The 16,710-nt window shown below is 51.8% G+C and overlaps 1 protein-coding gene across 1 annotated transcript; it reads right to left on the minus strand.

Moving 5' to 3' along the window:
* Positions 1 to 4,009: 4,009 nt before the first annotated feature.
* Positions 4,010 to 12,014, minus strand: LOC123345960 (E3 ubiquitin-protein ligase TRIM39-like). Its single transcript, XM_044983100.1, has 6 exons — positions 11,598 to 12,014; positions 9,847 to 9,942; positions 8,545 to 8,775; positions 8,000 to 8,022; positions 7,797 to 7,900; positions 4,010 to 4,618 (listed from the first exon to the last, which is right to left on the minus strand). The coding sequence occupies exons 1-6, from the start codon at positions 12,012 to 12,014 to the stop codon at positions 4,059 to 4,061; spliced, it is 1,431 nt and encodes a 476-aa protein (XP_044839035.1). The 3' UTR covers positions 4,010 to 4,058.
* Between the last annotated feature and the right edge of the window lie 4,696 nt (positions 12,015 to 16,710).

The following is a 16,710-nucleotide window of genomic DNA, read 5'->3' on the forward strand; positions in this document are numbered from 1 at the left end:
ATTTATTTATGTCTGAAAGATACCAAAAGTTAGATTATGACTTTGTGGAAACATCAACTATTATAAAAACCACATTATAACGTTTACTTTGCTTACTATGTATGGGATTATAATTAAAATGTCATAGGAAAGATCCAAATGAGAACTCTAGCCTGTGTTCTTGCACACAGGTTGTTAACCTTGGGGATTGCGGGGAGCAGATTTAATTGGGCTCTATCCAGTACCACAGAAGCGATACCAGTATGTACTGACAGCTACAGATGATTTTTCAAAAGAGGTAGAATTTCCACTTAGAACTATGACAGCGCATGAGGGGGAGAAGAAGACATGTAACATTATATACCAACATGGCAGTGCAGAGCAGACACTGGCAGATCTAGGTTCTGAATTGAACAATGAGGTAACAGTTTTCATTGGGTGTTATTTCCACTCTATGGTCAATTACACACTCATGGCCATGTGACAGGGGCTGTTAGCAGCTACAAACTGAGCCCTTTGGAAGCCGGCACCCTGGTCACTGAGAAAACCCAGGCTACCTGCAGGGCCGTCCCTAGACATTGTGGTGCCCATAGCAGCTGCCCCCCCCCATGGGAGGGGGACCCCAGGCCTCCATGCAGGAGGTGTCCCCAGGCCTCTGCGGGGGGGTGCCCAATATCTGTGGGGCAGAAGCAAGCTTGGGGGGCAGAGGGGAAACCGCCCCCTGGCATAAGCCAGCGGAGTGGAGCAGATTGGGGCTGGGTCACTCCAATTCCCACTGCCTGGTGATTGCAGGACAGGCCCAACCCTGCACTCATGGGGTGGCAGGAAGTGGATTGACCTGGCCCCTGACCCCTCTCTGCTCCCCTGACTTCCAGCCTTGGGACTTGGGGGGCTGGGGGGAACCACCCCCAAGCACTCACTGGCGGTGCAGCTGGGAGCTGGCGGAGCGAAGCAGGCTGGGGCTGGATCACTCCACTTCCTGCCGCCTGCTGAGTGCAGGACAGGTGTGACGTTATTGATATAATCTGGGACCATATAGAACATGGTTGCAACCAAAGTCCTGTAGTGGCACCAAATCTTATGTAAAGGGGGTCATGTAAGGTGTCTAAAACCAGGTTATGGGTTGCTGGTTATGATTATGGTGTCTATATGTATGTATCATTTTGTAGTTGAAGTTATAAGTATTAGCTCTGTACTATCTGTATTTCAAATTTGTGCTGTGTTTCTGGTGGTGTTAGCTCTGCCTAGCCTGCTTAATGGCCCATTAAGGACCATCAGCTACACAATTGACCCATGGAGAGAAGGCAGATACACCTTGTAACTCAGCAAAGTATGCAGAGACTTGCCCATGTGACTCTAGACTCCATTTTGCTGTAAAGCCTATAAAAGGCTGATGCCTCATCTCCATCTGGTCTTCAATCCTGCTTCTTATCTCTGGAGGAACTTTGCTACAAACTGAAGCTCTGCATAAAGGACTGATCCCCCAGTGGGGGATGTTCTCCAGAAACTTGATTTAAACCTGCAGTTTACTCCATCACTGCTACAAGCCTGAACTAAGAACTTTGCCATTACTGGATGTAATTGATTCCATTTAACCAATTCTAGCTCTCATCTCTACCTTTTTCCCTTTATGAATAAACCTTTAGATTTTAGATTCTAAAGGATTGGCAACAGCATGATTTGTGGGTAAGATCTGATGTGTATATTGACCTAGGTCTGGGCCTTGATTCTTTGGAATCGAGAGAACCAGTTTTCTTTTAATGGGGTGTTGGTTTTCATAACCATTCATCCCCATAATGAGTCGCACTGGTGGTGATACTGGGAGACTGGAGTGTCTAAGGAACTTGCGTGTGTGACTTGTGGTTAGCCAGTGGGGTGAAACCGAAGTCCTTTTTGTCTGGCTGGTTTGGTTTGCCTTAGAGGTGGAAAAACCCCAGCCTAGGGCTGTAACTGCCCTGTTTAAGTAATTGGTCCTGAATTGGCACACTCAGTTGGGTCCCGCCAGAACCGCATTGTCACAACAGGCCTGACCGCTGCTGCAGTGTCCCGGATGTAGCTCGGGGGATGGGGTGGAGTGAAGGTGGGGCTGGGGTGGAGCAGGGGTGGGAAGAGGCAGGGTGGGGTCAGGGGCTTTGTGGAAGAGGCGCGGTGGGGACGGAGTTGGGGTAGGGGCAGCTTTCCTGGTTGGCTCAGCCGGCCGGGGGATCAGGCTGGCTTCTGGAGCAGCACACAGCTGCATAGGTGTGACAAAATGGGGGATTTTCGTATATTTTCATGGTTTTCCAATGGTTTGCATGCAGAGGGAGTGGGACTCAGTGCCCTGGGTGTTACTGGTTTAACGAGGTGAGGGGAGAGGGAGTTTGTCGTTGCAGAGGACCGGAAAGGGAACTTGGGACCCCAGCCAATGGCCTGGAGGAGGGACACCCCAGAGATTGGTGACCTGATGACGCAGCCGTTTCTGGCCAGTGGGAGGACAATGGGCTGCGAAGAGAGGACTCCATGACCTAACCAGACGGTTCCAGCCAGAGGAGGGCGGAGAGGAGAGGAGGCCAGATGACCCTGTTTACCTGGAAAGAAGACAATGGACAGAGGCAGGGCCTGGGGCTGGTGATATCAGATGCCCAGCTGGGAAGCAGAGGGGCTCCAGGCTGGAGAGGGGGAGCAGGCAGAGTTCACCTGGATGCAGGGGAGACTGGGATGTGCTGTGCTGAGGGAGGCCAGGCCTGAGGATCAGAGAGTTTCCTGTGCTGTGTTCAATGCTCAATAAACCCTGCTGTTTTATGTTGGCTGAGAGTCACTCCGGTCTAGAGAACAGGGTTGCAGGATAGCCTTTGAGGGGTGGAGGCCCTGGGGAGTCCAGAGCAAGTGGACTCCCCAAAGGGGCCAACAGCAGAGACAGACGTGCTAAGGCTCAGAGAGGTGCAGCTCCAGGAGGTGGAGGGGCCAACCCTGAGAGAGAGTGGACCCACGGGAAAAGGGCTGTCTCATTGGAAGGGGCACCCCCCCCACACACACGGACCGCACAGGGCCATGAGTGGGCACGATCTGTAGGTCCGTGACAGTTGGGCACCAGGAAATTTGGGTCAATTTGGTGCCCTATGCAGCTGAATAGTTTGAATATGGGTAAGGATGGCCCTGGCCACCGGGTGCAGTTAGAGTAGAAGGGACTGAGCAGTTTGGGTTTGGAAGGGCAGAGGGGATCACTTGCACCTGTACGGAGCCTGATGCGGTCACTAGCTCAGAGCTGAGAAGAAAGCAGCAGTATAAAAGGCTGAACCAGGGAGCTGGAAGGGGGCTCCTTGTAACTGCTGCTATGTTGTGATGCACCATAAAAAATCATAAAGACGCTTGGTGGAGGTGTCCTGGCAGACTTGCTTAATTAATTCTATCATTTTTTTAACCTATTAATTTTCAAAGATGTACTGCAGGAGGTGGGTGTATGTGCTCTGCCTGCCAGGGAGAACCAGTCAAGACAATAAAGGGGGTGAGGGGGAAACAGAGAGAGCAGCTGCACATGTGTGTAGTTGTGATGTTTATAACACATGTACATTGTAACTGAACAACCCAGTCTGAGAATTTAATACTTTAAGATAAATATTTTGCATTTCTTGTATTCCACAGTTGAAATACAAATGATGTTATTTAGAGAAGTTAAACTTCAATATAGATTAGAGGGAAGAATAAAAAAATAAATAATGTAAATAATTCCATTCCAAATGTTTACATGCTTGTTTTTGAAGTACTGTTTAAAAGTAAATTAAAATATTATTGTATTTACACCTTGTTACAATATTTTCTAAATCTTTTTTCTTTCATATTTCACATTGAGATCTCACTGTAGAAAATTCTGACAGGGGTAAATGTCTCTCATTCACCACTGTCTGCTACCCCTGGGGCAGGGGACGGGGAAGGTGAGGGCTGGGGGTTGCCAGGTGTCCAGTTTTTGACTCCATTGAAAAGGGAAACTGGCAGCATCCGGTCAGCACAGAAAGTCCAGTTGCTGCAGTAACTGGCCCCCACCACTGGGGCAGGAAGAGCAGCAGGGCTGGGAGGGGCCAGTCTGTGCCGCGGGGTCACTGTCAGGGAAAGAGATTCCCTCCGGCCTGAGCTGGGACCGGGCAGATTATCAGGGGAGCCGCATTTGTAGCCCCAGCGCTGAGACCAGGATGGAAATAAGGGCGGAGCTTCCCAGAGAAGGTGCAAGTGAAAGTGAAGAGATGGGACTTGTCAGTCATATTGTAAAACGAGACCTCGCCCGCCTCATAGTCCAGGAAAATCCCCACCCGGCTGGGCCTGATGCTCACGGGGAGGGGGATGGAGGGGGAGGTGCAGGCCTTGTATCCCCCATCCCTCAGCCACACGACCCAGTATCCATCCTCAGGTGTGTATGTGACCTTCCCCTTCCTGCTCACAGATTCCCTACAAACCCCCAGGTCCCATCTCGTCTTGTCTCCCACCTCCACCTCCCAGTAACGCCTCCCGCCCGCGAACTCCTCAGCGCCCAGGACACAGACACAAGGATCAAATCTCTCAGGGTTGTCAGGCAGATCCTGGCGTTTGGCTCCAAGTCTCACACGTTTCCGATCCTCAGACAGGACGAGTTTGGGATTTGCCGTGTCTGGATCCAGAGTCACGTCCACTGGGGAGAGTGTCACAGAGTCAGGGCCGGGGGCAGGGCCTGGTCACTGGGATCAAAGGGAAATTAACTTGCATCCCCGTTCATCACTGTGGGGGGAGGGGTTGTTGCCTCAGGGGAGTCAGGGCCCCTCGGCCTGTGAGGAGACAATGAGGGGGATGGGCAGGAGGAGCGGGGGAGGGGTGAGAAGGAGGTGGGGGAGGGGAGGTGACATACTGATGTTGGGAGAGGAAAGGGGAGGGGGAGGTGACTGGAGCTGGGGCAGAGGGAGGGACATAGGGGTGGGGCAGGCACAAGGGCTATGGGGTGATAAGGGAAGGGAGAGGCACCAGACAGGGGTGTGAAGGGAAGGGCAGGTTCCAGGGGGCTGCAGGGGTTTGGGGGAGGGGTGGGCACCAGGGCAGAATAAGGAGATGTACCCCAGGGGGCACAGGGAAGAAAGGGATGGGGCAGGCACCAGGGGACAGAGGGGGTGAAGGGAATTGGGGGAGCTCCAATGGGGCAGGCGAAATCTAGGGCAGGGTGAGCTGCCAGGGGGTGAGAGGATGAGGAGTGCGGAGGTGGAACCATGGGGGGTAGCGAATGAACAGGCATTGGTGCCAAAGGGGCAGAATGTGGGGTGAGGGAGCCGGTGAGCAGAAGGGGGGCAGAGAGAGGGGTGTAGAGAAGGGCAGGCCCTAGGAGGCAGAGGCGTGTGCAGGGAGATGTGGGCACCAGGGGGGCAGAGGGAGGATGAAGGGAGGATGGGGCCCAGGGGTTAGGAGATGGGGAGGGATGTGGGTGAGGGGTCAGAAGAGACGCAGGGTCCAGGGTCCCTCACAGGGGTGGGGGAAGGGTAAGGGAGGGACGGGAGCCAGAGAGGGGGGAGGGAGAGGCAGGCCCCAGGGAATCTCTGATGCTTTGGGGCCATGTGTGGTTGGTTTCTCGCTCAGAGCAGGTCGGTGCTGTCCCCACACACACTGGGGGTGCAGCCCTGCCCCAGAGGAAGCAGCTGGGACTCTCCATGCTGGCAGGCCCCACAGGCCCCACCTTCCAGCCAGGAAAACCTCACAGCCAGCACCTACCCTTGCCAGGCTGAGCCCCACCCCCACAGGGGCAGTTGTCTGGATTGGGCTCACTTGGGGGGCATTACAGTGGAAGATTCGGGGGGGGGGGGTATAAATGTGCACTAATGGGCTGTTGCTAATGAGGCCAGGGCAATGGGGAGGGGAGGGGGCATTTCCCCACTTACTGACCCCTCCATCTGGGAGAAGCTGCACTGGGGACCAGTCCCAGTTCACAGCTGCACAGCGCGTCTGCACTAGGGGTTTGCACCGGTGCAGCTACATCAGTGCAAGGAAACCCCGGCAGACATGGCTGAGACACTGCTGTGCCAGGGGGCGTAACCCCTCCCCTCACTGGGGTTATGGATCAATAATTACAGGGTCACTGGAGCAGAGGAGCTGGACTCTGGGCTCCTAGGTGGGGGCCCGACCCACTGGGCTGCAGAGTCATTCTCACCCCCACGCTCTGGCCCAGTGCCCATGGCAGTGTTTACACACAGCGGGACGTCATCAGACACCTGGAGCCCAGCGGGTCGAGCCCTCATGGCATCACACAGGGGGATTGAACATGGGGCTCCCAGCTGAGGGCCCAGCCACTGGGCTAAAGGCTACAAGGGAAGCGGCGGCACCTTTTTCTCTTAACTGAAACTAGTCAGCAAACCCGACACGGATTCGTGAATAGTTTCTCTTGACCCGAAATACAATTTTGCAGCAAATAAACTATTTGTCGAAAACATTTCACCCAGCTCCACTGCAAACCTGTCTGAGCAACTTAGGAGCCCCAATCCCAGTGACCTGCAATGAGAGACTGTCAACATCCCCAGAAACGCAGTTACAGGCAGGCCAGGCTCAGGATATCAGCGATGAAACACTCCAGAGCTGCTGTTTAATTTGCCCTTTGCAGACAAATGCCCCCTGGGCCCCTGATCTCACCCCCACAAATCAGGCTGAAAATGGAGACTTGGCTCCAGCCTGAACTCTCTGCCCAGAGCCATTTGTCCCATGGACGCTGCTAGCGGCACAGACCCTCTGCAGCTGCACCTGGGCATCTCCCAGAGCGGATAACAGTCACAGAGACCATCTCAGAGCCCCAGGGGTTCAGGTGTCTCCATCTAACAACTGCGCCAGCCACCCCCCTTGCTCTCGTTAACCAGCCCTGGGACAGACACGCTGGGAACTTTCACACCCAGTCTCTGGAGACACTTTGGGTCCTTCTACACAGCCTGCAGCAGCGAGTCTTGGAACGGGGTGGATAGATTCAGACTTACGGGGCTTCCTCTTTGGAATTAAAAATAGCTGCATAGATTTTCAGGTTCTGGTTGGAGCTCAGGCTCTGAAGCCCAGGGTGGAGCCAGGTCTGCCCCTCACAGTGCAAGAGGGGACATTGTCTGTGTCCACATCCCCTTCACCCCCTTCCTGGGATGGGGAACAGCAGCCCCAGGGCCCCTCCCTTCACCCCCAGGGCTCTCAGGTTTCTGCCTTTGCCCCCGGTCTCCGCGCTGGGGTTGTGGGAAGGGTTTGGATGGGGGCAGCTCACGCTCAGCCGTTGTGACAGGGTCGCACTCTTGTGAGTGAGTCTCACTCACTGAGCAGCAAACCACTGACCCAACCTCACACTGGGCTGTGCTCAGAGCAGACGAGGGGCCCTTAGGATTCAGCTTGTTACCCAGTAACACATGGCCCAGGTCAGACCTCAGCAGCCAGACCGGCCCCTCCTGCAGCTCAGAAAGCTGGGCCAGCCTTGGCTAATGGGGGCTGGGACAGTGCTGAGAGGTGGCCACACAACGCAGCCCTCACATGTCCCAGGAGAGAGGCACAGACACGTCATCCATTACCCGTCTGTGCAGCTCCCAGCACGATGGGCCCAGTCCAGGCCTCACAGCACCTGGCTCAGGGACACCCAGTAACTCAGCCATGGAGGGATCAGGATGTTAGAGTGATGGGGCCTGGTCAGACACCTGGGAAAGTACCAGCAGGTGGCCGTAAGTAGCAGGCAAACTGCCCAGCACTGAGCACATCAGCCTCCAGCTATCACAGCTCCAAGCCTGTCAGCTGGGTGCAAGCGTGTCCTGGGGTCGCAGGCTGTGTCCAGAGCCCCAGGCACAATACAGCTGAATGTCTCAGTAGAATCCACTCACCTCTGAATCTCTGCAGCGCTTCCCACATGTCAAGGGAAATTTTATACACATTCTCCAGATCAGTAGAAACAGCTTCTGGTTCCTGGAGTTTCACATTCTCACTCCTATGAAGAAAACGTCCCCTCATCACTCAGCTGCTCTGTACACACAGCATCCCAGAACCATCCCCAAGAATATAAGAGCAATGAACATAGGAAACACACCTGCTCAATGTGCTTTTCACATCCTGAAATGAAAAAGAGAATCAATGCTCTGTATTAACACAATGTGAATAAAACTGTGAGAGTTTCACTCTGGGCATCAAACTTTCATCTAGAAAATAGATCAACCCTCCCAGGCTTCACTGTTTAATGGTAAAATCTCATACACTATTTTGCATTAACACTTGTTTCATTTATGTAGGTGAGACAGGAATTAAGCTAAAGAATTCTCCCTTCTAGGGACCCAACCCATCAGTATCTGTGTTTATCGCCTGTGTTGGGTCCAGTGTTCAGGAGTCAGAGCAGGGATGGGTTCAGCTCAGTATCATTCTTGTATCATCCATTTCATCTCCCATGGCCTCACTGGGTCTCCATGAGGAAAATTCTCCTCTAACATGAACTGGGATATTTTGGAACTGATGGAGCCCTTAGCCGGATGTTCTGTTTATCAGTAAACCACAGAACACATTTACTCTAATTGTTGGGATCCAGACTCAGGGATCTGAGCTATAATTCTGGATGGGTGGAGAATTTTGATGCCATCTCACCTTTAGCAGCTCGACAATTGGTTGCTGACACTTCTCCTCGATCTCTGTGATCAGCTGCTGCAGAGAGGAGCTTTGCTGGGAGAGTTTGGTTACATTTTCCTGTAGTCTCTGCAAAGTCTCCCTCTCCTCCTCCTCCAGGCTCTGCAGAAGCAGCTGCTCCTCCTCTCTCAGCAGTGTGTGCAGTTTGTTAAATTCACCTGCAATCATCTCTCTCCTATTCTGCACTTTCCCCTTGAAATAGAATAGGAAAGGCACAGAGAAAACATGAGCCAGATGTTGACTTACACAGACTGGGCCTCTGTCCATGAAGCAGGGCATTAGATCAGTATCAGGTTTGTAAGGAGATTTACTTCTTTGGGAAACGTACCATAATGGGTTTGTTTTAGTTCAGAGTTCATATGGCCAGTTCCATAGCGGGGTTGTCCAGGGTGCTTTGTAAAGATGCAGTATGTTATTGCAGGTGGCACGGGATGGACACACGGGAGAGGGGAGAAATCAACGGAGCAGGAGAGATTTACAGGGGGCCACACAGGGCATCCATGGGGGGATTTGGGTGCCCAGTGCTGGGCACTCAGACACCCAGGGGAGCCATCACAGAGGGATGTGGGCGATGCTCCTTCTTTGACAACCTGCTCCCAGGGCTGCAATGTCCAGGACTAGGGCGGGTGCTAATAGTCCTTTGGGTGCCATCCAGGGGCTCACATGGGTGTTGGGTGCCCAGGGCATTGTCAAGGCTGGCTATGGCCTCACCCAGCCTGGCCGAGTGCCCCATGCCCATGTGCTCAGTGCCCCTGGGATCGCAGCCTTTAGGGAGCCCGTCAGCTGTGGAGGGGGCCCCACCAATTGCTCCTCTCCATCCCTCCCCCCCATCACTCACCCTTAAGGCAGGAGGGGGCAGACAGGAGCAAGCGGCAGGCGAGGGGGACTTGGGGGAGGGGGTGGGGGAGAGGAGCGAGCTGCAACAGTGAACGGTGAGCGAGGAGCCTCTGGGGAGGGGGCTGAGTGGGAGCCGGGCATAGGGCAGAGCAGGAGCGGCACATGGTCGGGGCCTCAGGGAGAGGGGACAAATGGGGGTGGAGCAATGGGCAGGGTGCTGATCTGGGCACCGGGGAGATTCCCGCACTCATGCCCGGCATCCACAAGTGCCGGAGGCTTGTGCTGTCCATGGCCGGCACCAAGACTGTGCAATGGAGCAAACAACCAGAGCACGTTCGTAACCACATCCAGGAGCTTTACGGTCCCGTCATTCCTGGGAACACTGCAGGGGGAAGGGCTCAGGGAGGAATAAACCTGGACAACCACCTGCCACTCTGTGATCTCCTCTTCCTCTGCAGACATCAGAGCCAGGGCCTCTTCCAGCTCCTTCCTCAGAGGGCCCAGGGCTCCCTGGAGTTTCTCCTGCAGGGACATCGCGTGCGATAAACAGCCATTAGTCTGCCTGTCTGATGGGTGGACAGTACTGTCCATATTGGCATTTCATACACGAGCAGTAAATACCCTGGAAGGAGGCAGCAGACTGGGCTCTGCCGGCTCCAAAGGCCTCATGGGAGCAGAGATGCCAGTCTCAGAGCAGGGGCTCTGCTCCCTGCAGACACTCAGGACTTCTCAGAGCCTGTGTCTGAGCTAAAGCTTCACATCACTGAGCACAGGCCAGAGGGGAAACAGCTGGGAAGGTTCTGAACAATCCCTCCTGCCGGTGCCAGTGAAGAGGTTGGGGCAGCACCTCGCTGCTCTGTACCCAGACCCAGGCCAGGAACAAGACCCCACTGTGCTCTCTTCTGTCCAGGCTCCCATATGGCCTCCCCCAGGCAGCAGCCGAGCACCTGAGCCAGCGCAGTCCCATTAACTGCAAAGTGTGAAGCTGTGATGTGGCTGGAGGTCAATGAGGAACAGGGAACACTCGGTCTGGGGGAATGTGCCACCCATAATTATAAACTGCTCCAGAGCTGTAAGAACCCAGGGCTCTCTTCCCCTTTGACAGCGTGTGATTCATTCACACAGCACAGCAACGTGCTCCTGCCCGTCAGCCCTGCTCTGTGCTACACCCCTGGCAGCCCCCCAGAGCTTTTTCTCTTTTCTCTGAGCCCTCGAGTTCTCTCCTGCCCTCTGCCCAAGGGCCCAGGTTGCTGCTGCAGCTGCTGCTGAGAGCTCCTGGGGAGCTGTTCAGTGATACCCCTGCGGTGCTGCTGCAGGGAAGCAGTGAAGGAGGGAAGGAGCCAGCAGGGGCTAGTGAGAGACAGGAGGCAGAAAAGCAGCCTTTGCTTCCTGCAAAACAGCTTCATAAATGAACAAGGATCAGAACAGGGGAAGGGCAAAGGTGGCTGGATTCTTTGAAGCTCCACCCACAAAATAAGTTCCACCCATGTGAGTCACCAAAAGGAGACACCATGATCTGTTCACAGTAGATGGTGCAATGTTCAAAACGGGATGGAGTTGCTGATTGATTCCAAGGGGCTCCTGGGGCCTGGCTCCCATCATGGGGCTAGAATGTACCCCTAGGCTCTCTGGGCTCTCTAGGCCTGGTCCTCCTTTACTGGGGGGAAATAAGAGGTGGCATCTCCCAAACATCACCCGCTTGTGGCACCGGAAGGAGGCGGCACTGGCAATAAATGGTGCCGAGCTGTAATTCCCCCTCTCCGCTCTCACAGGGGAACAAAATAATTAACAGTGTTGATATTTAAATGATCAGTTCTCCAGTCTGAAGGTAACACACTCACCTAGACTGGCCTGCAGCTCTTGTGATTTAAACCTCACTGATCGTTAACACCGGCCGTGGTGTAAAAAGTCCCCTTATTTCAGCAGTGGAAGCTGAGTGTGAAAAACATTCAGAAACTCAGAGAAAAGTTTCCCACATCAGGTATCTTTGAAGACTTGATATTCTGAGTCTGTTTCCACACTGCCAGATCATTCATTTTGTCATAGCATCTCCCATACAATGAAGGCTTTAGAGAGCGGAATGATGCATCACACCTCTGACAGGCAACTTTCAGTGCAATCTGCCTGTAATTAAAATCCAAAGTTATTAGCCCTTAAACTTGACAGCAATTCCCTACCTTGTACTCCTGGGCAGCCTCCTTTATGGGAACCACCCTGTGCTCTCTGTGAGCCCGGAACAGATGGCAAACCACACAGACAGAAGTTTGATCCTCTTCACAGAACAGTTTCAGAGTCTCCTGGTGTTCCCCACACACCCTCTCCTCTCCTGCTCCCTTTGCTGCCTGTAAACTCAGCCGTTTGACCATTTCTACCATGTTTGCCAGCTGCCTGTTGGGCCTGAGGTTTCCTTGTTCCACAGTTGCTCTGCACTGAGGGCAGGAGACGGCTGTATCGGATCCCTCCGAGCACTGGGCGATGCAGGCTCGGCAGAAATTGTGCCCACACTCTATAATCACAGGGTCCTTAAAATACTCCAGACAGATGGGACATGTAGCTTCCTCCTGGAGACTTTCCAGGGGGTTATCTGCGGCCATGGCTCCCTCTGCACAGTGTCACAGGGTTAGTTTCACTTTCCTGAGCTCAGAAATATGCCCCGCCTGCAGCAGCAGCAATTGGGTGTTTCTCTTCCTGGAACTGACTCAGGCTGTTTGCTGAGTTGGAGTCAGCTCACCGGTAACATTCCAGCCCTGGGGGCTTTGGTGAGAAATGTCCCAACAAGGCTCTGATCCTGCAATCAGCCCCCTCTGCTGGTGTGGGGGGGAGTCACTGGGGTTCACAAGGACATCAGCTTCCCCTTGTCCTGCTGAGCTGACAGAACTGCGTGTCTAAGGAGTGATATTTAGGCTTGGCAGAATTCATTTGATTTAATATGTAATTTTGACTGATAAGATTAATATTAATTTGTAAGAATGTTTATATATTTATCTATTTCAACTTTCACAGTTTCAGTTTTTATCAATATTATTGTTCACAGTTGTGGGAAATTGGGGTAGGGGCATTCAGACAATATTTTAGTCAGACAATAAATTAGTTTATGACAGTCGACACAGAGAGTCAAAAAGTTAAAAAGTGAAACTGTTAAAACACAGATTGTCAACATCACATGTCAAAATATACTAAGTAAATCTCCTTAAATCAAACTCTAGTAAGTTCTCAAGCAGAATTTTTCTTACTGTTCCTATTTGTCAATTTCAGTTTTTATCAATGGAAATGTTTTTTCATCCGTTTGTGTGGGCAAAATGAAATCAACATTTACTGAGATCTACCGATAAAATCTAACCCTTTCAAGTCTAGGGATATTCAATTCACAGGCCAAAAACTTGCTTAAGCTGGAATCAATGTTTCAAAGGCCCGATTCTAACGTACGCTAAGGCAGCTCTGCCTTGTGTAAAGGAGACGCAGTGTCAAAAGTGTTGCCAACATTGATGATTTTATAATGAATTTCATGAACTTAACAATGACCAGACTGGGTCAGACCAATGGTCCATCCAGCCCAGTATCCTGTCTTCCAACAGTGGCCAATGCCAGGTGCCCCAGGGGGAATGAACAGAACAGGTGATCAAGTGATCCATCCCTTGTGGCCCATTCCCAGCTTCTAGCAAACAGAAGTTAGGGACACCTAAACAAAGGAAGTTTCTAGTTGTCTTGGTAGCAGAGAAAAAACTTAAAATGTGACCTGAGTCAGCCTAAAGTGTGAGAAGTCAGAAGACAATTCGAAAGAACTCAACATTTATTAGTATTTTTATTTTTTAGAATCACAAAAGGCATCACATCATTCTGGGGGTCCTGACTCATGATTTTTCAAAGTTTGGGGTTAGCAATACTGTGCCACGGAGAACTCAGGCCTTAAATCCCCATCCCCCATGGAAAGCCCCCTAAGTTACTGCCATCATTTATCTAACACAGCAGAGTTAACAGATAGGGAAACAGAGAGGCCAAGGTGTGGGAATGCGCATAGAGCCGGGCTGTGGGCCCAAGCAGCAAATGAGCAAAGCCCCCCTGGATTGGGGGTGAAGTAAAGGAATCACTCAGAATGCTCAGTTTTATATTTAGGTCCTTAGAGCCTTTGCTGGAGAAGCCAGGCCTGAAAACCTGAACTGATCACTGCCAAGGCAATATTGCCAGCACCATATAAGCAAAAATCAAGAGGCTGCTGAAAAAAACATGCGGGTTTTTCTTCTAAAAAATTATATTCTGGACTGTTTGTTTGTGAGCAGGCAGGATTCGCTCTGGCCACGTACTCAACCTTTTCTACTCAGCCCTGAGAGCAAGAAACTTACTTTTGTTAAAGTGAGAGCTGAGATTGTCACGTAATCACAGGATTCCAAGCGCTGTGGCATTAAGAGAAACACCAGCTAGTGAAGGAGTCAGTGTGAAATTAGGAAATCTTGCAACAATTCCAATGTGACGTTTTTGTGATTTAATGTGGACAGGAAAGAGCTGCATATCTAGCTATTGCAGGTCCTTACCTGGGCCCCATCCCTGCACTGCCTGAGCAACTCACAAACCCCCATGTGCTTATGTTAGCCAAAAGGGCTTGTTTGCCCCCGGAGCTTACCTAATTACACCAAGGAGGCACGGAAGACAGGAAGACGAGTACCATTCCCTTTATTGATCGGTCAGCTGAGCGGGTGCTCTCATCGGCTAGTGCCAGAAGAGAGACACATCTTACACGGCCAAACACGCCTCTTTTATAGCCTGTAACAAACAACTTAGCCTACATCCTTCTACGTAATTTGGCTGACCTATAGAACCTGTAAATGTATCTTATTAGGGGATAATTGGGTACACAGGATACATATATCATTTTAAGGGGGAAACAAGATATATCTGTTGAGGATACATTTGTCATTCTGAAGGGGAAACAAGATACACCCCTTGACCCTGTGTACTAAATGTTTTGGAAATATACATGGGAACACAGCTGCATACTCTTGGGGAGCCAAACAAGCCCGAAGGGGATAAGCAACAAGCTGACATAGGTAGATACACGTCCGTTGTTCTATTGAGTTCTTTAAGCTTTCCAACACTTAGACTCACCATACTGCTGTGCAGAGACACCTGTTCCTGCCAGTAGTGTGGGGGCAGAGTCAGGGCAGTGCCTTCAGGTGAGGTAACTGAGCATGCTCAGTCTCTGTGAGCATGCTCACTACAAGCCAAGCAGCAAATCAGGGGGGGAAGGCACATGGGTTCATTTTTCCCCCTCCTCCCCACACAATGTCTCTAGTGCTGTGCGATGTGGAAGGCTGTTCCCCATTTAGAAGAGGGGAAATTCAGGCCCAGACACAATAAATGACTTACCTGACTTCACACAGAGCAAAACCTGGATCTGTGCATGTTAACGTAGCACCTTAACTACTGGGCAAACCTTTCCCTCTGCAGCCAGAACCTGGGAGAAGAGGATAAGGAGACGGATGGACACACCCAGACACAGAGTTTGTCTGATAATCATCTCACTGACCCTCCCCACAGGGACTAGGCCAGTCTGTGCTGAGTCAGGTGATAATGGTGAGATCACCAGTCCCTGATGTGGTCTTCCAGGGGGCTCTGCTACCCCCTGATTGGCTTCCTTTGGTTGGCCCCTGGCATCTAATCAGGCCTAGAAGTCAGTGCCTTTGGGCTGTGTCTCTAGAGTCAGCCTGAGCCAGGGGTTTTACCCAGGGCCGTCCTTAGGATTTATGGGGCCTATGCAGTATTATTAAAATGGTGGTGCCCCTATGCCCGATGGCAGCCCGGGCTCGCAGCCCAGCGGGGAAGGGATGAGGCAGCAGAGAGTCGCAGTTCCCTGCAGAGACCCCGTACTAGCCCCCTCATGCAGAATGGACATGCAGACCCATTTTAAACCCTTCACCACAAAAGACAAAGCCCCTAGGATTCATCATTAACTATTTATTTCTCCTCCCCAGGCTCCCTACAGCCACCAGCCACCTTCTTTCCCTCTTCTCTCGTAGTCACAAAGACCAGAGGCAAAGGAAGACCAGGGCCCTCCTCATTCCCCATTGATTTCCATGCTCAGCAGCTCACAGGGGCTGGCCCAGCTCAGAGACTCTCAGCCTGGGGAACAGTGTCCCACAAGGGAAGGGCTGGGAGACTCATTGCTGGGACCTTTCCAAAAACACTGGAGACGGCTCTGGAGAAGCCCCTGGCGAGTCTGAGAGTGAGGGGCTCTTGGGGGCTGTTTGAAAATGAAATCCCCTTTTGGAGATGTTCTCTCCCCCTCTTTCTGCCTCTCCCCAGACAGACTGGGGAAGCCACTGAGGAACCCTAATGCCACTCACTTGCTGTAGGTGATGCTAGGATGGATGGCGGATGTTCAGGGTCAGCAGATGTCCCTCGCCCGCCTCCTCACTCTCCAAGCCCAAGGCAGGCTGGAGAGGGTGGTGACCTGAGGAGTTACCCTGCCCAGCCAACAGGCAGGGTGATGACACTAGGGCGATCGACTGGCTGTGAAAACAAGAGGCTTTCTTATTGCCAGGGGATGGAGAAACTCGGCCAGCAGCAGGGGGTGCAAAACAAGAGCATCTCCTGTTTGTCACAGTGCATTAAACTGTCTCGTCGTACACAAAGAGGAGACACTGTGATCTAGAAAATTAGATGAGATGCTTCAGTCTGAGCTAAGTAGTTGCTGCTCTTAACAATTTCAAAATAATAAAATACCAATCAAATAGAATATTATGTCATAATCTGATATGGCTCAATGTGATAGGACACCTCCTATTCTCCACTGCTACTAGTGACACTCTTCAATGGATCCCCATCATCTACCCATCACGAGGTAGGTGGGAGAGGATTGTTATTCCTCCTTGACAGAAGGAGAAACTAAGGCTGAGAAAGGAGCAGTGACTTGTCTTAGCTGATGCAACCAGTCAGTAGCAGAGTTGCTCTCAAATGAGCTACAGACCAACAATTGTTCATAGTAATTATTCAGCAAGTATTTTAGAAGAATTGGAATGTTAGAGAGGATCATGAACTGCTCCGAGACAATGAATGGAGAGCAGCATCAACATTGGTCAAACATATCACTGATTGTGACTTATTTGCTTGGTCATAAAAGAGAACAACAAAGATCAGCATTTCCTCCCTGTCAATAGCCCCCTCCTCAGCCAATCAAGGTTGAGACTTTGAGGGGTGGGAGGCTAAGGGTTCTCATCAAATAGCCCAAAGAATGGTGCAAGTCACCAGCGAGGGGATCACTCTCAGAGCTCTATTCCAGTCTCACCTCTCTGAGAG

This window comes from Mauremys mutica, chromosome 12, assembly GCF_020497125.1.
Source record: "Mauremys mutica isolate MM-2020 ecotype Southern chromosome 12, ASM2049712v1, whole genome shotgun sequence".
Lineage (NCBI taxonomy): Eukaryota > Metazoa > Chordata > Testudines > Geoemydidae > Mauremys > Mauremys mutica.

Coding starts and splice junctions, on each gene's coding strand:
- LOC123345960 (XM_044983100.1), bottom strand. CDS start 12,014: ATGGCCGCAGATAACCCCCTGGAAAGTCTCCAGGAGGAAGCTACATGT. Junction 8,776..9,846: donor AGGAGATCACAGAGTGGCAG/GTGGTTGTCCAG, acceptor TTCTATTTCAAG/GGGAAAGTGCAGAATAGGAG. Junction 8,023..8,544: donor CAATTGTCGAGCTGCTAAAG/GTGAGATGGCAT, acceptor TTTTCATTTCAG/GATGTGAAAAGCACATTGAG.